The sequence below is a fragment of the Zosterops lateralis genome, assembly GCF_965231275.1.
Source record: "Zosterops lateralis genome assembly, chromosome: 1".
NCBI lineage: Eukaryota > Metazoa > Chordata > Aves > Passeriformes > Zosteropidae > Zosterops > Zosterops lateralis.
In genome coordinates this window covers 5156274-5178369 of record NC_139762.1, presented here as the reverse complement: position 1 = coordinate 5178369, position 22096 = coordinate 5156274, and the positions used below count along the sequence as shown (strand labels likewise).

The following is a 22096-nucleotide window of genomic DNA, read 5'->3' as shown; positions in this document are numbered from 1 at the left end:
GCAGGCCATTTGATCCCTGGTCCAATGAAATCAGCAACAGGTTTTGAGCTACACTTTCTAAGCTCAATCAATGCCTCTGTGCTGGCACTGAGCCAGTTCCAATGAGAAGGGCACAGAACTTTCTAGTTAAACTTCCTAAAATGTCTAAAGGTAAACTGAAACTCTTTCCTTACAAAGAGATGCCCACTCAGGGGTGGGGGATACTTTACTACAGGTGGACAGTTGAGTTGGATCAGCCCAGGACTGTATTTACTCAAACAGTGTTCAGATTGCTTGAGGAGTACCAGCCATGTCCCCTGTGCCAGCCTGTGCAGAGCTGGCGGGCTCCTTTCCTGAATATCAGCCCATTTTTATTGGACTATTTCCACTGCAGCTGCCAAGCCACCCTTGGTGCTGCCACCTCCCAGAGCCACGTTACCTCGTAGATGACCAGCCTGCCCTTGAAGATGGCCAGGAAGTGCCTGGGCTCCTTGCCCATTGTCACTCGCACCTGCACGGCCTCGTCCCCATATTTCTTGTCCAGCTCGATGGCATTGAGGGCACAGGCAGTGATTTCATCCACGGAGGCGTGGCGGCCCTGGGGGACAGGGAGGTGACACAGTGTGATCAGAGCAAGGGTAAAAAACTTCTTCACAATTCAGCACTTGCCAATCCCAAAGTGTGTAATATCATGAGATTGGAATTAAAACTTCCAGATATTTAAATTTCACTGGCATTATGGTTTTGCAGACTTTAGAGTCCCATTTTTGGAGCTTCTCTCTGCATGAAAATATACTTTAAAAAGGAGAGCAGAGATGCTCATATACTCTAAGAACTGAGCCTTTAATGGATAATCTGAGTCCAAAGTTTGACCTCAGCACTGTAAGCCCCATCATCCTTCAGTCCTTCTGTCTGATTTTGCTGGTGCTCAGTCTGATGGCAGCTTGGGATCAGTGTCCATGCTACCTACAAAGGACAGCTTGGGATATTTAAAACTGATGAGCAAAGAGTATCTGAGTTCTTCCAGCAATTGCTTCCTTCAGCTTTAGGCTTGTATAGCAGGCCCAGCACAGTGCCCTCTGTTCTGCTTTGAACCCACCTGCCACATGTAGAGGACGTAGTGGGGTCTGCCTGACCTCAGGTAGGTGTACAGGACCAGGTAGCAATCACCCCCATAGAACTGCCCATACGTCTTGGGATTCACTGGCTGCATTTCCAAGTCCTCAATCCTCCACACCTAGGGAACAAAACATCTTGGTTAGCAGCAGTGGAGTCAAGGTGAGGACAGAGCACAACCCTTTGGCTACCACACCACTGAAGCTTCAGGTGATCCCACAGGTCCCATCACTGGTCACCAAAGGGAAGAGATCAGTGCCTGTCCCTCGTGAGGAAGCTGTAAACTGCCAGGAGGTCCATCCTCCATCTCCCCCAAGCTGTAAAAACCAAGTAATGCTTGGAAACAGGCTGATTATTGCACCCTGTGTCAGCCAGAGGAGCTCTCTCACCTCAATCTCCCCGGAGGCATCGTCCACCATCCTCTGCTCAGCTGCAAGCTCAGGTCTGGCGTGGAGCTGGGTGGTGTCAAACTTCACCTGCTCCACCTTGGCTGTGTGTGCCGGCAGAACAAAAACAAGGACCGGTGAATGCTCAGCACACAAACCCTTCCATCATCCTCAAACATAATCATTGTACAGCAAGTAAAACCCGGTTCAGGCTTACAAGAAGCCCCTCCTGCCCCCAGTAAACCAGCACTGACTTTGGAATATTCAAAATTTGGAATATACAAGAGCTCACACACTTCAGTCTTGATCTGTTACAGGTTGGAATTGGCCAAACTGCATGTTCCAGTGATGGCAAGCTGGTAAAAATACTAGTAGTCTCCTGACTGAAAATTCTTAATTTTTTTTTCCAAATCTATAAATATTTCCCTCCTTTTAAAATGCTGATTTCAGAAATAAAATGCCTACATTTCTCCAGCTCATGACAAAGAAAGAGTGTTATTTACAGACAGCACAGAAACAGAGATGGAGAGAAAAGAGAGAACTTGCAAGGGAAAGAGATTTGCGGCTCTCAAGCTGTTATTGATGGGGACGTTCAGCATCTCTGTCACCTTCCCATCAGTCATCAACAAGTTCTCTCTCTTTGGAATTGTTTGCTCTTTGGGGTTAATGCATTGTAATATTCCCTTCAGCAGTGTGATAAATACACCATTTACACCTGGTGTAAATACAGCATCATTCCACTGACGTCAGGAGGTGACTGGATGGATGCCAGTGTAAATGAAAGCAGAACTCCTTATCAGGCTCAGCATTAGCCCTTGATAACGGAAATTCGGGATTTTTGCAAGTGGGAAATTTTGCATACAATTGTTCAGAGGGGAGGGACCTCTACCAACATTTACATTTAGAGGAAGAGGCAATTTGCTTCATGTAATAAAATCCAGCAGACCTGAACATCATTCAGTACATGAATCCTTTCCATCTACTCAAGAAGATGGAAAATAGAAGGCACTAGAAGACTGTACATTGGATTTTCAGGATCCTGAAGGCAGGAGACAGTTGATGTGAATGATATTTTCTCAGCTTAGCACAGGTAGGAAAGACAGACCCAGGACCAATGTGCTCACCAATTTTGCCTGTAGTGTAGACCTTGCCCAGCCCTTGTGTCTCGTTCTTTTCTGTCCACCTCTGGAAGAGCTGTTTGAACATGGCTGACTCTGCTCCATCATTGATCACCTCAACGTTGGTGGATGAAGGATAACCTTTGGCTTGGATAAAGCCCTGGTGGGGTTCAGAAAGGTAGTTTTTACTTTTTACAGACATGAGAAGACGCATCTGGACCTGAACCAGGTAGAAGAGTGAGTGTCGCTCACTGAACACAAGGCAGGATTCAGTCCAAGATTTGCATTCAGACTGATCAGAAGTAACTGAATGCTCTTGCTGTAGTATCCATGTTTACTTCTGTCTTTAGGGGACTGAACCCTACCCCTACCCCCTTTTTCTCCAAACTTTTTGTCCCTCTCTAAGCCAGGAAGACTGTCCTGCCTGTACCCTGGTAGAGAGCATGGGAGTGAAGGGGTGGAGGCAGCTCAGCACCCCCAGGGCATGAAGTCTGTTCTGAAGGGACTAAACTCTCACTAATATTTTTTCTTATTTTTTACATTTTTTCCCTAAACCTGCATAATTTCTTTGCCATAGTGCTACCACTGAGTTAAAAGAATATTTCAACAGAGGTGCTAGATACAATATGAGTGGGAGGAAAAGGTTCTGCCACAATGCCAAAATCCTTGATCAGTTTTGGGAGCTGCTCCTGTGTTTATCTCAGAAGGCTCCAGGATGACCCGAGGTGCAGTGCTGGCAGTGGTCTGGGGAAGGAGCCTGGTTGTGGCTCTCTGAGCCTCCAGCTTCTGCTGTAAAAACTGCAGCCACACACTGCCCTCAGGGAAAAGCAGAGCAGATGGTCCTTCCATCCCTCCCACCTGCCACACTGAAAGAAAGACACATCTTTTGTTCTACATGTGTAGCTCAGGGCCAGAATTTGCAAAGATGATTTCCTACTAAAATGAGCCTGAGCCAAGCTCTTGAAAGGAGCACAGAGTGAGATAAGTTTTAAGGCAAAGTTTTTTAAGCTTTTCTTCTCTGAGACAATAGGTGCAATCCTTTTGAAGCTGGGTGTCTTCAGGTAGGACCTCACTGAAGGTGGAACCACTGAAGTTCAGTATCTCTTAGTTAGATCTCACGGAAAATGAAGCCACTTATATTCTTCCCATAAGTAAATGTCTAATTAAAAGCCATGTTCTCTCATAGCCTTCACTTCAACCCACCAACCTGTAAAAAACCCCCAAATACCCTACTTGCTCAGGCTCCCCTGAGGCTAATTTTTTCTGAGAGGAAGAGTTGAGAAATGCTCTGACAGAAAATAACACATGGACGTCAGAGCCCTTTTATGCACCTTTTGAATATGAATTTGACTAATTGTATCCTGACCCTGCTGATCCCCTCTGACTCCATCATCCCTTGAACCAACAGTTTCCAGAAGTTCACCATTTACTGTGTAGAAAAGTATTTTATTTTATACTTTATTTTCTTTAACCATTTATTTCTCTTAGTTTTAGTGGCAGGTCTTACTCCTAGCACAATTTGATGACTCACAATTTTGTGTTTATGTCATCATGCCTCTCCTAGACATTTAACTTCTCTCTCTGTTATTACACAGGCCAGCTCCCCAAGACCTACACTTAATTGTAGTTAGTGGTCAGATCTAGATCAGCACATATCAACCACCCACAATATTATTTGCACTCTATTACAACTCACCACAGCTCGAGTGAATGCTGCTTTTTTCTCTTCTGGGCTGGAGGCTTTTCCTCTCCAGACATAAATTTTGAATCCACCTTGGTCTAAAATGTAGCAGTCCTGAGGTTAAACCAAAAAAAAAGGAAACAGGAAAAAAAAAAAAAAAACAAACCAAAAAAAAAAACAAACAAACAAACAAACAAAAAAAAAAACCGAGACGTGAAAAGCTCTGTGCAGGAAAAGCTCATCATTTGTAGCCTAATCAGGTTGGATCCTTCCTGAATATTTAGAATAGATGTATATCTAGCTCACCTCTCTGCCTTGCAGAGTTTTAACCCTGGTGCAGCCACTATCAGAGGTGACAGAGAATTAATTTCTTATGGTTTATAAATTGAGCACAGCTACCACTAACCCCACAGGGCAGGGGGTTCACAAGTGTGGGCACACCAGGCCCAGGCTGCTGATTTATAACTGTAACTAGGTAAAGTATGTATTTTTCTTAGGCATTGCTCAAAACTGGCTATTACCACCTCACAGGAGGTGTTCTCAAACCAAAACCACCAGCAGCTCTAAAGGGAGCCAGGAGAAGTGTATGCTGAAATATCAACCCTAGTCTGCTGCTGCCTGCATTTATGCCCAAATCTGCTACTAAAGGAGCAGGAAAGGTCCAAGTTAGACATCTTCTGCTTGAATATTTTGTCCTCACTGAGATCCCTGATCTGGAGCCCAAAGTGTTGCATTGCTGTGAACGCAGCAGGATCCCAAACCCAAAAGGGATGAGAGGCGTGTGCTGAGCCCATCCCCACTGCTGAGAGCTGGTGCTCCAAACACACCGTGGGACCAAAGGCTGCTCCTTTTTCAAACTGAACTATGAAAGAAGGAAAAAGGCTTTATGTGTGTGCAAAGGGAGGCTGAGATTTTAACAAGGCTGACATCAGGATGAAAAGGGGAGTGGGAGCCTTGCAGCACAGTGCTGCGTTGGAATAGGCTGGTCTGCACTGCAGAGAATTAAGGATGAGCAATTCTCTGCCAAATTTTAGTCAGAGGAAAAAGCCTATGTTTTCTGAAAAGCTCTGCCCAGAGGGTCTGTCAGGAAATCTCCTTCCAGGGTGGGTCACTGAGACCAGCCACTTGCTATGGCAGGAAAACAAATCTCCGTGAGCAGAGTATTTATTTGCTCAGGAGTCAGCAGAGGGAAGGCTATCCCTGAACATCAGGTATTCGAAAGCCTTCATTCCATCTGGAATTTATTCCTGGTATGCAGCTCTCCCTCACTGTGATTGCCAAGCTAATATAATCCTTGGCTGAGAGCATCAATTTGCCATCTCTTCTTGGAACAGCTTCAACACACCACCTACCTCCGGCTGCCGAGATTGTAGCAGGGCTTAGCTGTCCTAACCTAACAGCAGGGCTAAGCTCTCCTAGTGATGGAAGGCCTGATAATTTTCAGGAAACAGGTGCTCAGCTGAAAACAAAGTGAGCCACAGCCACCTCTTCTCCCTGGAAAGGCCACTCTGGCTTTGTCTCACCTCGTGCTGGAGCAGATCCTGCGTCAGGGGCCGGGTGGCGATCTCCTGCACCACCAGGTCATTGTCCTTCTCATAGACACTGCAAGACAGAAGGCACAGAGCTGAGCTAGAGCCCAGAGAGCCCTCCGTGGGCAGGGCCGGGGTTGGGAGCACAGCCAGGACTCACTGGTAGAGCCGGACATTGGCTTTCTGCAGCTCGTCCGCCTTGGTGTCGGGGGTGGCGTCGCGGAGCTCCCCACGCCGCTCGCCCAGCACCATCCTCATGATCTGCATCAGGTCCGGGGAGTCCCTCTCGTTGTCAATGATGCCAATCTGAGCACGGCCGCCCCTCTCGCTGTCCCTGATGCTCCGAGCCAAGGCAAGACCCTGCACAAGGACCCGCAGGGGTCAGTCCCGACACACACCACAAACCCAGTGAGCCCCAGACCCCAAGCAGTGACTGAGAACCAACAGCCCAAGCCAGATTGCCACAGCTCTCTGAAGCGCCTCCAAATTCAGCTATTAAAGAAGCAGATATGTCTGTATAATGCCTGATTATTAACTAACTTATAGGAAAATATTGCTAATTGTAGTTGCTGCTGGTGCTGCTCCTGCAGGGCACAGGGGTGTGGGAGCCACAATAGGCACTGTCTGTGTGTGGCTGTGCACCAGCAGGTCCAGTGATCTCCTGGGATGGTCTGGAGGAGAGGTGAACACATGCTGAGGCCAATGAGGCAGGATGCTGCAGAGCTGCAGGACCCCGGCCACCCCGCGGTGACGTTTTACATTTAAATGTTTCAAAAAAATGTGGATGTCTTCTGTGAGAAAAGCAGCGTGAAATGTTAAGCAGCTAATTAGGCTGAAATCTCCATCTTCAATTGAATTTTTTTCTTTGTTCCCATGACACCTTCTGCAACAGCTTTGAAAGACTACTGTCTTTATTAGAGATAGGGAATGACCCACCTGAGGCCTGAGATGAACCCAGCAGCCATGAACCTGCTCCCCCCTTCCTGTGCTGGGGAATGATTTGTATCTTCAGTTCCACAGGATGTCCACTGTGCCCCAAAAATGACATTCCCTGTGGAGAATCCCCCTCTCCCAGTGGAGATTCCCCTTCTCCCAGTTCATCAGGGGACACCACACACAGAGCAGACCCACTTGCCTTTTAATATTATAATGACCACAAGCTTGGCCACCAGCTTTGCTGATGACCACTGCTGTATCTTGCTTTATTATGTCTCTGTATCTTGGTTCCTGTATCAGTAAAATAAGGATAACAATCCCTTTGCAAAGTGCCTTAACAGCTATAGATCTGACCTATCAGCACCTATCAGGGTTATGTATCCCTGCCTGTCTCATACTGACCAAGCCAGAATTCCCTGTGGATGCTGTAAACAAAAAAAATGAAAATTAATCTATCCTGAGGTGGTTATTGAAGCTAAACCTACTGGAGCTGCTGACTTTCTAATCCTATGCCATGCAAACAACAGGGCACAGAGGGATGGAGATGAGCTCCAGAGGGAGCTGGATGACTTTCTGGGGCTGGAACTAATGATGTGCCCTTGGCTGCCTGTGAAATGCAACCTGAGGCCAGGTCTGAACTGGAGCAAGGCAATTTCATGGGCCTCTAAAACCAGTAGATGGGCAAGTAGAAAATTTGTCACTATTTACATCATCTCCATGTTGTTGTTCTTAAGATTTTAGCTGTGAAAACACTGTGAGTTTTTTTTTTTTCTTTTTTTTTTTTTTTTTTTTTTTTTTTTTTTTTTTTTTTTTTTTTTTTTTTTTTTTCTTTTTTCCTAGGCATCAAAAAAATGTCACATTAAACCAAGTGGCTTTCATGTGTACTCACCCTGGATTTCTCAGCAATGCTGCAGCTGGGTCCATTCCACTGGATCAGCACTTTACCAAGGTCCAGCAAGAAAACATCTCCCTTATTGAAACTGTCCCAGGAGAGTGCTACCTGTCACAGGGAAATGAGAAAGTTTGGCAAAGTGGGGGGGGACAAGGAAAGCTGCAGGTGACAAGTCACAGCCATGGAAAACCTGTCCCTGGGGATGTAAGAAAGAGTTTGCAGTGACTGCTCATTCTGCTGGCACTCAGCTCTTCACTGAGCACAGTGGCTTCTCTTGTGGTAACACCAAACCCTCAAGTGAGGACTTGAAAACTGCCATGAAATAGAAGTTCTTGAGCAGAAATGAGATACCCACCAGGCAAATCTGCTCAAAAATGAGTGAGGGAGGAGAGGGAAGGAGAAATGAGCCATAAGAAGGGCAAGGTTTTCTTCTTACCTCTGTGGCTGACACGTGCTTCTTGCCCTTGACATGAAGAAGACGCTTGATGTTGTACATGTTGGTCTCCACATGCTTAAATCCTGAAGCCACTCCTCCCTTCTTGTAGCTGTTGTGCAGCAGAGAATAAAGAGTTAGTGCTGGTTAGAAAATACCTTCCCCTCTATCCTCTGAGAACACCCCAAGCTTCTGGTGGCAACTAAAAAAAAAAAATCTAGAGGCAAAATAACCTCAAAGTCCTAAAACTGCAGCGACAAATGCTGGGCTGCCTCACTGCTGTTCATGGTTCTTATTATGGTGTCTGTCTGCCTCTTATGGGTGTTGTGTTGCTGCTGTGTACACAATTATACAATCATAAAATCATTTAGGTTGGACAAGACTTTCAAGAGCATCGATTTCAAGCATTAAACATCCTGGGAGAAGATGAACAGGCAGGTCAGGGGTGGCAATGGAACTGTAACACAACCAAACTGAAAATCCCACTGACCATGGCGGTGGCATCCCAAAATTGAAATATTCCATAAGCATTCAATTAAAATATGAAACAGGCTTGGCAGGAAACAAACTTCTTGCTAAAACTTTGTTTTCTTCAAAATAGTTACTTTATTAAAAGCAGCTTAGGCAAGAAACTGTCGTCAGAAGCAGAACAAAGCTGTCAACAAGTACAGGACACTGTCTTTCCCTCAGATTTTACCTCCCAACTTTTTTCTTCCATCCTTGAACACACACTTTGCAGTAGCCACTCTCAGCACTGTTATCACCTCGTGCCACAAGGCCATCCCCTCTCTTGTGGCAACTTTGCACAACCATCAGAGGGTTCAACCCCCCTACAGGAAGCCCCAAAGCCCTTTTAATATTTTTGGAAAGTCTAATCCACTCTTATATATCCTAGAACATTTTAGAAAACAGATCTATTGTTCACACTACAGTAGTAATTGACACAATGCAACTGCTATTTAGGGAAAAAAAAAAGATACAATTGTTGATTGTAGTTTTTGCCATGTGGGTAATAGATGTATTTTATTATAACTGGAAAAGTACTGGCTAATGTGGTCAAAAATGTGACTCACACCACTTTAGACTTGTTTGGCCCAGCTTAAGATAGCCACAGAAGGATGCTCGGGTGATTAGTCCACCTGCCAAGATGTGGAAAGAGCTTGCTATAATTTCTCACTCTGCCTCAGACCTCCTCACTGACCATGGGGATGTGGTTTAGACCCAGATGAATCCTAATTCATGCTGATTTCAGAGGCAGATAGGTTTCCAAACAGACTGGTTTTGAGGGTCTGATTTTCAGTCCTTCGTTGTCCCTTGCTCATCTTTAAGATGAGGCTTAAAGCACTTTAGATTCATCAGGAGATTCATGAGAGGTTGTTGAGCTGCACAAGACAGAGATATCCAGCCAGGCTGGGATGGAGGATATTGACCCCGGATGGGTTTTCATCTGCGTTTCCTTCAGCAGTTTGAAACCAAGGCACTCAGGCTGTTCATTGCCAGTCAAGATTTTCCTTGGAGGACAGTGATTGGAGTCCTTCCAAAAACCCCAGAGTGAGCAAAGACCCTGGGATTGGATTCAATATATCAACATATCATGTATTCAACAGTATCTTTTAGACGACAGAAGTTCAGTCACTTTTTCCTTCCTCAACACGAGTATTACACCTAGTATGAGCCAAATCAGCACTTCACTTTAAGGTGGATATTAGTCTGAAGTGCTCTGAATGGGCACTTGAAAGTCTGTGGAGGAGAGAAGACCCTGAGGTGAACAAAAGGGAGGTTAAGATTCAATTACTGCAAAGATCTGGGCAAATGACCAGCGGAACAGAATGCCACGGCTCCAGACTGGGTGTTACAAATGATTCCTTCAAAATGGGAATTCTTTGCTCTGAATTTTAACCAGCATCACTGCTGACCTGTATTGTAGTAATGCACCCCTGACCTAGCAGGTGTTCCCACATTAGGAAAGGATTTGGGTTTAATTCTTTGTTTCACTTATAAGGCAAAGAACCAGAAACTTTGATGCTTTTCTCACCATAATTGGCCTGGTTCCAACACAAAGGCACTTGTTGGATGGTTTGAGCTGTACCTCAAGAACTGCAGCTATTTCTCTTGGGCAGCATGCCAAAAATCCTACCTTGATCATCACACACTTAAAGGCAAACAGGGAGACTCTCATGGCATTTTCAGGGTGTGATAGCAGGTGTTAGGATCCACCCTGCACGGCTTTTACTCTTTTGTTTTGTATAGTTTATTTTCCTCTTTTCCAAACACCTCTGATCATGCTGTCTGGCTATTTTAATTTTTATTTAATTTTTATAAGCCAGTTCTGAGAGGCTGCAGGCAACCCTCGGGGTGTGATGCACCTTTGTGGAGCCAGTAACATTCTGGCCCCATGCAGAAATGCATCACTGTATTTTTCACATTTTTGAGGTATGGATGCCTCAGATGTAGAGAAGCAGAAGGAACCCCAGGGGCCACGACCCACCTCAGTGCAGGTGTCCTGGGGTGACTTTATGATGCTTGTATCCCCAACTGTCTGTTCTGTTTATGTTGGACATTGTATTCTGTACCTTTCAGACTGGTTCTGAGAGCAAAGGGGATGGAATAAGAAACACAGGATTTGTTTTCAGAAACTGCAGTCATGCTTCACATTCTGCTCCTGGACTGTGCTGTCTGCAGCACAGACAGACAGCGGGACAGAGATAATTTTTTTGCTTTTAGTTTTTAGCTAGCTGAGGCAGTGAAGCTCCCTGGACTGTTCTTTTCTCTTTTTCTTGGAACTGTTTAAACCTGCTCTGGACTGAAAACCCAGGAGAGCATCAGCAGCTCACACTTGCAGCCCACTGGGGCCCAGGATGCATTTTCCAGCCCTGGAGGAACTGCTAAGGGACTGAGTGAGCTGAGCTACCCACAGCAATGACTTTCTGAGTTTTCCATCTCACCTCAGAGTGACAAGAGGTTTTGTTATTCCATATTATTCCTTTTTTTGTCCTTGCGGACACTCTGTTTGTTAAATAAACAGCTTTTTCCACTTTTCTCTAAGGAGATTTTTTTTCCCGGACCAACTGAGGGTGAAAGACCTGTTCGGGTTTGCTTCCCAGAGGGACGTCACTCGGGAGGTTTCCTCCCAAATTTTCCCTCAACCAGGGCAGCGCAGGTCATTTGGAGCTACTCACATGATGCCGTTGCGGAAGTAGCTCTGGAAGGTCTCGGACTCGTGTCCCTGCACCTCGCGGTGCTGGACGGGGCTGCCCCCCAGAGCCGTGTCCAGCTGGGTCACGTACATGGCCGCAGCTCCCTGCTCATCCTGGGAGGAATCCCTGCCAATCCAGTAGTGCAGGTCCACGGAGGAGCCACGGGACGTCCTCTTGGTCTGCAAGAGGCAGGAAGGATAAGTCCGGGTGAAGGCGCGGTGTTGGAAGTCTAGAAACTTGGATTATGGGATTTTATAGTATATAATATACTACACTATATACTATATACTATAGTATATAGTAAATAATAAATAGTAAACAGTATATAGTATAGTATATCTATAGTATATATTACAGTATAGTATAATACTATATGTATTATATATGTATATATAATGTATATATATGTACTATATACATATATAGTATAATATATATAGTATATATAGTATACTATATACAGTATACTATATATAGTGTATATAGTGTATATAGTATATGGTATATAGTATTACTTTTATCATTTTACTGTTACTATTACTATAGTAATACATCTGAGTTAAGATGGAGGATTATACACATTCTCTAAGTCCTTCTTCATGTTCTCCCTTCTTCTTCATGGGTTTGGGTGGTTTTCTGTAATTGGGTGAAGAAGGTCTACATTGCGGGCCTTGGGTGGTCATTATTGGGTCAAAAGTAGAAATAATATAGGTGTCACCCAATTATTGGGTAATTATCACTTAAATAACCTTGGAAAGAGTGAGAAGTACTCAATTTTATCTCATTTCTCTAACTTGCTAGTTACAGCTCATGGCTTACAAGTCTGTAAATAGAAAAGAGATAATAAACATCCAAATCTGAACACGAAACCTGTTTCCTGTGTATTAATCCTAACTGTGGAAAGGAAGAAAGGAAGCAAGAACCTTCACAGCCCAGCCCATTTTTGTGTTGGAAAACCAAGTGACTTTTCCCAGTTCTGCCTTTCCCCTGGGCAAGGGGAGAGAGGACAAAGCCTCAGGTACTCTCTGGGAGCTCAGCCTGGAGCTCTCCTTATTCAGCAGAGCAATTTATGGATTTTATAAACTGAACTGAAGGATGTTTCTGTCTGATATTCTTTTATAACTCCCATTATCAAGGAAAACTGAGCACCTGTGCAATTAATGTTTTCAGCTTGTCCTACTATTGTGTATTTTGATATTAAGATATAAAGCAGATTCTTCCCATAGACCACCTTTTGAAATGCAATGTGCACTGCTATTTATTTGCCTGGAGATGCTACCCTTTCTTTCCTGTTGTTGTTCTCATAGCACATGACAGAGCAGCACAAACCATCTCAGAATTCCTGCTGACTTGCAAAACAGACGTAACTCCAAATGAAGCTGAGCCAGTGTGTGCATGCTGGGATTCATCTTATTACAGAAAACTCCAGCAGCCTAGAAAAAGGAAGCAAGCAGGCTGAGAAGAAGGTGTGCTCAGTGTTATTTCAATTGTGCCAGTTATTTTTCAGTACCCACTGTGTTAAATCCCATCATGGACACCTGGGAAAGGTAATGAAAGCTCATTTTATAAGCTGGATTTGACACTAAGTTCTGTTTATTTGCTTTGTGCAGTAATACCACAGCGAAGCACAGCAGAAGGAGCTGAATAAAATACAGCTCTGTTCCTTGGGCACAGGTAATTAATTTGTGGAAAAATCGCTCAATTTAATACATTGCAGCTGAAGATGATCAAAGGCCCATTGTCCCACGGACAATCTTCATTTGAAGAGGCTCCAGTAAAGAAGCAGAATGCAAAGATGAGTGTTTCTACCCTCCTATCTTCCAGGAAAAAGGAGAATAGTGGGCTGATGAAGGGCTCTTCTGCCTGGGGAAGTTGTTTCAACACAATCTGAGCCTCTGAGCACCAAAATCCATATTTACACTGTCAGCTCCCTGCAAGGACTCCATTGTTCTGCTCTAGGTGTGTGTTTGTGGGCCTGTAGCTCAGGCTTTCAGCACTCAGAAGGTGCCCTAAAGGCCTGTGTGTGGGGCATTTGAGCAGGAGACACATCCTGTGCTGCTGTCCCAGCCTGCTTTCCCGTCCTGGCATATGGTGGATGTGCAGTTGGTTACTGAGGGGCACTGGGGGTGTTGCTGCCTCTCCACAACAGAGATGTTTGCAGGAGGCAAAATCAGACTCAGGAAATGGGAAATGCTGCTGGTTTCCACCACATGGATGGGGTTTGGTACAATGGGACTTGTCTGGGTTGCTCTATGAGATGAAGGGATTTGGAAGGGATTTTAGGAGGTGAGTGTAACATATCATTGTCAGGCCAAAATCTGAGAACACGAGGCAGTTTGCAGAGAGCAGAGCTGGTTCTCAGCAGTCCTTCACAGCCAGCCCAGGTTCAGATGGTTGCAGGTAGGTCTGGACCAAATTTGGGTGGGGCTGAAGTGTCCTTAAGGGACATGAAACAGGCTGCAGAGCCTCTGCTGCTTACGTGACACACGACATGGAACATCTTCATGTCCCACATCACCTGCTAAAAATGAGACCCTCCAGCTGGTCACATCCCACATCCCCCAAGGACTCCCATAAATCATTTAAATGTGGGTCCTGATTGAGTTTTCCAGGAATGTCATTTTGCTGGTCATTTTGCCATGCCTGGGCATGACTCAGTTGATTGGAAGATAAACACTTTTAATGAATTACTAAGTTAATAGCTCCTCTGAAGTTCTGATTTACTAAACAGACAGTGTTGTCACAACAGCCACGTGAAATTCAGATCCATGATTAGATGGTGAGCACACATGCACAACCACTTCAATAGTGCTCTTTCCACAGGACAGGGCACCTAGGAACCAAGGCAGACCTAAACAAAAAAGGGTTGAACCAGTTGCCCAACAGAGACCAGTGTTTGCTGTCTCACTTACGTGCAAAACGATGTAACAGTCTCCTTCAAAAAAAGTCCCATAAGCTTTTTCAGGTACAGGAACCATCTTCATGTTCTGTAAGGAAATCAGAGTTGGGGTCATTGCTAAAAGTGAAGAGGCAGGAGTTGGTGTGTATGAAACAGAACAGGCTGGGGTGCACAAAACACTGAGGTGACAACCAGGGTTTGGAGAAGGAAGAATCAGGGCTGAGTTTGTGAGCTGGGAAAAGCCACTTCTGGAGGGAATATTCAAAATACTAAGGTGTGAGAAGAGGAAAAGGATGATTTTGCTGGGACAGGCTGACAGGTTTGTTTTACTCTCCCTGCCTTTCTGCAATCCTGTGGGTTTAGACCTGGGGGTCAAGCTGAAGTGCTCCAGAGCTTGCATTTGTAGGCAATTTCCCAGCAGAGTGAGCACATCTCATCCTAGGTTTAGTTTTGGGCACAGTCTTTTACTCAGTGCCCGCGAGCTCAAGGATAACTCTCAGCACTTTGTTAGGATAACCACTCTGCTAGGGGCTCAGGACAACCAACAGCACTGAGAAAAGACAGAATTGTGGACATTGATGGTCCCTCACCCCTCCCTAATTGCAGACTTCCTCTGGCACAAGTGCATAATTAACCTGCCCAGCACAGGTGCCTGGCTGTGCCACTCACCCATCCACACGCAGCTCCTGGACTGGAGCTGGCTCTGAGGTTCCCTGAAATTAGAGACACACATTCTTCTGCTGGCCTGACTTGTCTCCCAGCATACCAGCTTGACCCCTGTGAACCCACACAGCTCTAATTACAGATCCTCTGGAAAGCAGCTCAGCAAAGTGCTTTGGAGAGAAATGGAAAGGTGAAGACCTTGTGATATTTGGAACATGGTTGTGACCTGCTGAAAATCACTTGGAGACATTGGATTCTCTTCCCAGTGCTCCCCTGAGTGGATTCGGCACCTCAGTCTAAACCCACTCTCATTGCAGGGGAATGTTCTTGGTGAACTGGACTAGAAAAAGGCAGAATTGAGCACAGCTTGGCTCCAATCCAGAATCAGATACCACCACCAGCAAAAAGGCAACTTCACAGGCTGCAGGATCTCTCCCTGCAGTGACACAGAGTAGGAAAGGCAAGGAAGAAGTACAGATAGACTCCATGGAATGCCTTTGCTGCAAAAATAAGTGTCTTCCCCAGGCAGCTGCTGGTGGGGACTAAGGCCACCTGTGGATAACCCAGCTTGGTGAAACAGGGAAATTCTGCTGTGTTAAAGCAGCCTTGCACTGATTCCAAAAGGGGGTGAGAAAAGCCTCCAGTGCTGGAGGAATGATTTCAGTCCCACCACATTCCTGTTTCCTTAGTAAATACTATCATCTCTGTTTTACAGAGCAGGAAACCAAAACAATAACACGCTGAACATTTCATGGGGAAATACTGTTTCCCACTGTATCTTATCTGTAGGACCCTCTTTTCCCACACAGATTATTGCCAGAATTCATCTTCCTTGAAACATAAACACACAGAAGTGCAGAGGACATGAGACATGACTGTGACAGAGGACATGTGCCATCACTCTTGTCCTACCTCTATGCCCCATATCTGCAGTCCCAGCTTTCTCTCGATGGGTGGGAGATTTGTGTCACCATCTGCCATCCTGCAGTCTGAGCTGGAAGGCAAAGGAAGAAGAAAAACCCAAAATAATTATATAATTAGATGCAACAGTGAGTGTGTTGGTCAGCTGGGTTAATACAGTTAGAGCAGGTTTAATACAGAAAATCCACACTTGGAGGTGTCTCTGTCTCTTTGCTATTGAGAGTTAGGTGGGATGAACCCCCATTCCCAGGCTGTCCATGCTCAGGAAGGTCTGAGCAAAGTGTAGGATCAAAGCCCAGCAAACACTGGATAGGACATGGCTGTTTGGGTGGGGGATTATTTTCCCTGGATTTGAACAGGTGGAAAGGATCCATTGGACCTGACATCAGGACTGGTTTGTTCCCACTATGGCACGAGGGGTGGAGGGGACACGAGTGGACCTCCAGGAGTCCTGTGCCTTCCTGGGTCAGGCACTGGAGGTCAGGGCAGGCCAGGTCTCCTGGCCTTGGGGCACTGGGAGCCCAAGGAATGAAGCCTTTCTACTTCAGGACAATATTCAGGTCTAAACTGAGACTAAACTGAGACAGGTATCTCAGGGCAGAGCTCCCAGCTCCATGCAGGCACAGCAGAGCACAGACTGATCCAATCAACAACCAGAATGTCTATTTTACACAATCCCAGCATCTCCCTAAGCCCTCCTGCCTGCATGGGGAAGAAGCAGGTTTCAGGTTGCCCACACAAAGGTGTCTGAGAATATTTGAGATATTTTTTGTGTCTTCAGCTGCCCCTCTGATGGGTGGAGGTCTCCAATCTGTCCTCTATCATATCTACCAGTTGTGGGGGAAAAAAAATTACTATTCTTAGCTATGTTCCCTGTTCCTACTGCTGAGGCTTTTGCTCAAGAAACACCTTCTTAAACCAGCTTGTTTACAGGACAACTTCCTGAAGGAAGTGAGCTTCCAAAGCAATGTACATAAAAACGTGGAATTACATCCTATTAGAGCTGGCTCAGCCACGGGACAGGGCAGGGGCACAGTCCACATCAGCCTTTCCCCTATGAGCCAGTCCTGCTCACAAACCCAGGCCAAAGAGAAAACACAGCTCACTGCTCTTCTGCAGGAGGGGAAGAGCAGAGATGTGATCCCTGCCAGAGGGTGTTTATTGCTCGTGTTACGGGCGCTGCGTGTGACACACTGAAGTCAGAACAAGTGTCGGTCACCCTGAAGAGTTTGAACTCTAAGTAAGAGCACAAAAAATGCTGCCACAGGCAGGAACATTGGTCCATCCAGACCTCCCACAGCTGCCAGACCCTGGCTCCTTGCTCAGGCTGCAGGGAGATGCAGGTGTTTCCTGGAGTGTTTTGAGCCCAGCCCCAGCACCTCGCTGTTACCTGAGCAGGCACTGACAGTGCTCAGCAGCAGGAGTCACAAGTGCTCATTCCTTCCTGAACACAGAAGGACTGTAGGAGATTGAGTCCATGTGGCCTCAAGAACACATTCAGCGACCTTCAGCTCTCTCTCAGATCCTCCAGAGAGCTTCCAGGCAGGAAGACAAACAGCAAGGACAAAAAAAGACATTTTTCACTTCAATTCCCAGAAAGGTGATTGACACCCACGCAGATTAAAAGCCAGATCCAGGAAGATATTTCAGTGTCCACAGAGGAGACAGACACTGCTCTAAATGGTGTCCTGACTCACTTACAGCCCTGGAGTACAGGGCTGTCAGGAACTAAATACAAAAACATGGTCTTAGTTCAGATCTTTAGCCAAAAGACCTTTCCTTTATTTTAATATCACACTCAAAAGGTCTCTATCAAAGAAAAAAAAAAAACAAAACAAACAAGTGAAGCCTCCTTCCCTCAGCCATCTTTTTAAATTATTTAGGGTTTTTTTTCCTTCCAGCATCAAAACAGGAAGAACCTGAAAACAAAGGCAATAAAGACATTTATATTTGAGGGCAGTGAAGTTTTTTAGCTCCACTGACACTTCTCACTGTGGAAGGCAGCAGGCGTCCTGCTCTCCTGCTAACAGCTCAGGAAACCAGCAGCTGGCCAGCTGTGAGACACATCTGGATCCCTGCTTCTCCCAGCATCCCAACCTCTCCCAGAAAAATTAGCCCAAAGGATGCTGAGATTCCTCTGCCCACAGGCAGTCGTGTTGGACAGAACCCTCTGAGAGCCAGCACTGCTCCACAGATTCCCAATCAAACATATTTGGCTAAAAATGAGGCTCTTGGATCTCCTTCTCTCCTGGGGATCCTTTCTCTATCTGAAACCTCACAATTAGTGCTGACCCTCCACTTTTCTGAGAAATGGTGTCCTTCCTTTCCTCCTCAGTGCTTTAGCTGGGGCAGTGTGAATCACAGACAAGGCTGTCTGTTCCTTTGGACTTTCCAGCTTCTTTTGGTTGGTGGCCAAGCTGGAAATAATAGGAATATGACCGATACAAGCAGACAGCTCATTTCATTAATGATTTAAAGTGGGGTTTTTAATCAGATGATGCCATAATTCAACTCCTGTCCAGATATGAAATCTGGTATTTATGGAGTGAAATCTTCCCATCTGCGCTGAAATAATGAAGGGCAGAAACTTTTAGCATTTAAAAAGAAGAAGAAGAAAAAGAAGGATATTAAGTCTTGGATCGTTCACTGTGGGGTTTCAACAGCAGCGTCTGGGGCAGCCCTTATCTCAGTCAAACCAGTTTTGCTCAGCATTAGGTGAAATGCAAATTGGCAAGCACTGAGTCAACTGCCTCTGGGGCAGGAATTCACCTGGGAAAATCACTGGTTATGGGCATGGATTTGCTTCCCTGGGCAGACACAATTTACCTGTGAAGGGAGGAGAGAAGCAGCTGTAGCTCATCTCTCTGCCCCCACATTAATAACATTAATAACTACTCCATCTCCACCTCCAGGGCCAGCCTATCCTATTGCCACCACTGCCAGGAAAATCATCCTCTCTCCATGGGAAGAGGAGAAAAGTTCACCCCATGAATGTGGGCTGAGAGGTGCCCATAGCAAAGGCAGCTTCTGGCTTGGAGCTGCTCTGCTGGGTCATCACCACTTGGTTAAGGTGCTGTAAATTGAATTGCAAAGATCACACACTGCTTTTGGCTGAGGGCAGAGAACCTGGAAACCAAACGTCAGTGGCTGGCCCTTGACTGGATGTTACAGCCAGGGGCACCTGGAGCCTCCTCCAGAGCTAAAATCAGAGCTTTTCCTGTCACAATCCAGGTGACAAAGCTGGTGGGTGAAGGCAGATGGGTCTCCCTTACACCCACTGCCCTTCATGCACTGCCAAAATCACAGCAACGCTCCTGCTTGCTAAATCCAACCCTGATCCCCTCTCCAACCAGCACAGCCCGGGGAGAAGCTTTGCCTTCAGGAAGGACTACATGACTAATTAAGTGTCAAGGTCACTCCCAAGGCTGGTTAATGATTAATAGCTGAGGTGGAAGTGCCAGCAATCACTGCTCCCTTTGGGTCAGCTCAGTCCATGTTGGGAACCCAGACCTAGCAGGACATTTCTCCAGGCAGCCTTGGGCTGTTTGGGTGGGGAGGAGAAACCAGGACTCAGAAAAGGGACAGGGGAACATTTCAAACTCCTGGAGCACACTCTGAATTCAGTCTGCTTTGGCTTGCCTGGGTTTTGGCCCGTGCTTGCTGGGCTGTAGTCACGGTAATAAAAAACCCCCAGTGAAATGACTAATGCTCTGTACAGCTTTGGGAAAATAGGAAGCAGCTGTGGCTCCAGCCTTTCCAGGCTGAAAGGCCTAATTATTGGGAATGCTTGGACTGGCATTAGATGAGGTAAAGCAGGGGCTGTTGAATTGCTTTCATTGTCTCCACTGTAGTTGGGCATCTGGGCCCAAGTAGGTGCCATTTTTTTGTTTGCAGAGAGGACAGTGGTTAACTCTTGTTTTGTCCAGAGGAGGGAAATTCAACACTGGAGTTCCCTCATGTGGCTCATCAGCTACAACAGCTCAGGAGCAGCGACTGTCCCTACTGAGTGACTGTCCAGAAGTTCAGCACTCAGCCTGGGTAAGCTGAATTTTACTCCTCTGTTGCAAGAGGAGAAAAAACAGCTTTTATGCCACAGGAAAGTCATGAGCAATGGGGCCAGCAATGGGGCTTGTCTTCTCTCTCATGTTGTCACACACTCAGAGCTGTAAGACCTTCCTCCAGCCCATGCTGGATGTGCTGGAGCACAGTAGTGAGGGCAGGGAGCAGGATATGTATTGTGGGGATGGGAAAAGAGGAAAAAGCACAGCTCAGCTCATCTTCCTGCTCCAAGTCCTGTGAGGTCCAGGTTCAGGATCTCAGTGTGGCCCTCCAGCCAAGGACAGGGCTCTGCCCAGACACGCCTGGGTGACCACAGAGAGCACTTCAGCCTTCTTGGAAAGGGCTGTTGCCTGGCAGCTAAAATTACGTAAAGCAGGCCTTGAAATAAGATGCTATTTCTGATCATGGTGGGCAATTAAACATTGGAACAGCTTATTAGGGAAGCTGGCAGGCTTGGCTTTCCTTAATGTCTTTGAAATGAGATGAGTGAGTGGCTGGGCTGGGCTCAGCTCCTGGGGCTCTGTGGCCACGAGCTGCTGCTCAGGTGCTGCACTTCCAGCAAGCTGCTCCTTCCCCTGGGCCTGCCAATAATTTGGCCATCCCACATGGATCGGCCCTCATGCTTCAGCCACCTCCACTGGGCAGAAAAGATCCCCTGTCCAGGCTACAAGATCATCAGGATGGACCTTGAAAAGGTTTGAAGGGCTTTTTCAGACTTAAGTAGTGCTGGATGAAAACCCGAGATGGGGCATTGGATGGGATGGACTGAGATTGTGCTCCTCTCCTCAGGGTCAACGACTCTGGAGATAACAGGGGACTTCACTGGTTTAAGAGGGGCAGATTTTCCCCTTTTTCCATGAATGGTTGCCAGGGATCACCACACCACTGGTGTTTTCTGCTCTTTGCTCGTGGGTTGTGATGCTGAGGATGCTGAGCCTGTTCAGGGTTAACGTGAGTGAGGATACAAGGGCCTGGGATGAAGAGATGGCTTAATGTAAATGATGGCCTCTTAAACTGTAAGTGCTCTACAGCCCAGGAGAGGTTTTTGAATTCCCTATTCAGTAAATTTAAAGGATGCAGAAACCTGGATTCACCTAGCCAAGGAGTTTCCCAGGCTCTGAAAGAGCAATAACCATTTTGCCCTGTCTGAAAAAAAGCTGTCCAGTGTTTCCTGGACCCAGTTCCTCTGTCTCTTGAATCCTGGAAATTTACCCCACCTCCAACCACCATCCCAGGCCTTACAAGAAACAGACCTCTGGCTTAGTGTGACTTCTTATAACTTGTGCCTTCCCCTCCTGCCCATTTCTGGCATCTCAGACTTAGTAGCAGATACTTGGTCATTCCCAGAAAACCACTGAGGCTGTTGAGCTTCATCTTTCAGCTCTTTATGAGGATGGACCTTGCACTAATCCTCCAATCCTTCCATTGTTCCTAATATAAAAGCAAAAAGCACAAGGAAATGCCAGGCTGCTGGGAAATAACCACCTTCCCAGCTGCACTAACCCTCAATCTGTATCTCATCTCCCTCTTCAAATTCCTCAGAGGACATCTGATTAAGAAGGGAAGGCATCTCTTGATTTATCTCCTGACTTTGACCAGTCCCTGCAGCTGCATTTCCACCTGCCATAAATTCTAGCTCAACACCTCACTCCATCCAGGAAATATTGCTTATCTCTCCACACTGCTCTTCATGATCCTCCTTGTCCCCTTCTGTTAATCTCCCTGCTGGTGCTGTTCCAGCAGCCTGATCTTTAAGCAGATGCTCTTGGGAAACTTGATTTGTAAGAGCAGATTCTTTTTTCCGCAAACTGCTGCTATTTCTGAGTCCTCCCTGTAAAATTTTACCAGCTGACTGCCTGTCCTGGGAACGATGGAGCTGCATTGTCCCAGCAAACAGGAACAATGCACTGACAATTAAATCACAACTTTGACTACAGCCACAGCTCCCAAGTCATGTGGCCTGAGTTTCCACATTCACCAGGATGGATGTGGAGCCCAGGGCTCGGCAGTGACTGGCTCTGGAAAAGGCAGAGCCACCCGGCTGAAGGTGGGGCTGGCAGATCTTGCCTTGGTGTCCTACAGAGAAGGTCAGAGCACCCACGCAGCTCCTGCCTGAATTCTTTCCAAGAAAGTCCTTCTTCCCCAGGATGTCTTTGAAAGCAGAAGGCTCTTCCAGGCAGGCAGGATCTCTGCAGCCCTAAAAGACTCAAAGCTTTCCCAAGCAGCTGCAGGAATCTCTCCCTGAGATCAGCCCCTGTGACTGATAAGAAACTCTTGCTGTACAAAC

General features: G+C 46.3%; 1 protein-coding gene across 1 annotated transcript in view; it reads right to left on the bottom strand.

Annotated features, from left to right (window-relative positions):
* VILL (villin like) overlaps positions 1 to 22096 on the bottom strand; it is a 35938-nt gene that overhangs the window by 8417 nt on the left and 5425 nt on the right. Inside the window, exons 2-13 of the mRNA XM_083880385.1 lie at positions 15742 to 15823; positions 14180 to 14254; positions 11250 to 11446; positions 8074 to 8182; positions 7635 to 7745; positions 5970 to 6169; positions 5804 to 5882; positions 4296 to 4394; positions 2606 to 2759; positions 1485 to 1585; positions 1079 to 1216; positions 419 to 577 (exon numbers count right to left, since the gene is read on the bottom strand). Of these exons, the coding sequence (XP_083736511.1) occupies positions 419 to 577; positions 1079 to 1216; positions 1485 to 1585; positions 2606 to 2759; positions 4296 to 4394; positions 5804 to 5882; positions 5970 to 6169; positions 7635 to 7745; positions 8074 to 8182; positions 11250 to 11446; positions 14180 to 14254; positions 15742 to 15810 (1491 nt within the window). The 5' untranslated portion in view covers positions 15811 to 15823. The remainder of the gene's footprint in view (positions 1 to 418; positions 578 to 1078; positions 1217 to 1484; positions 1586 to 2605; positions 2760 to 4295; positions 4395 to 5803; positions 5883 to 5969; positions 6170 to 7634; positions 7746 to 8073; positions 8183 to 11249; positions 11447 to 14179; positions 14255 to 15741; positions 15824 to 22096) is intronic.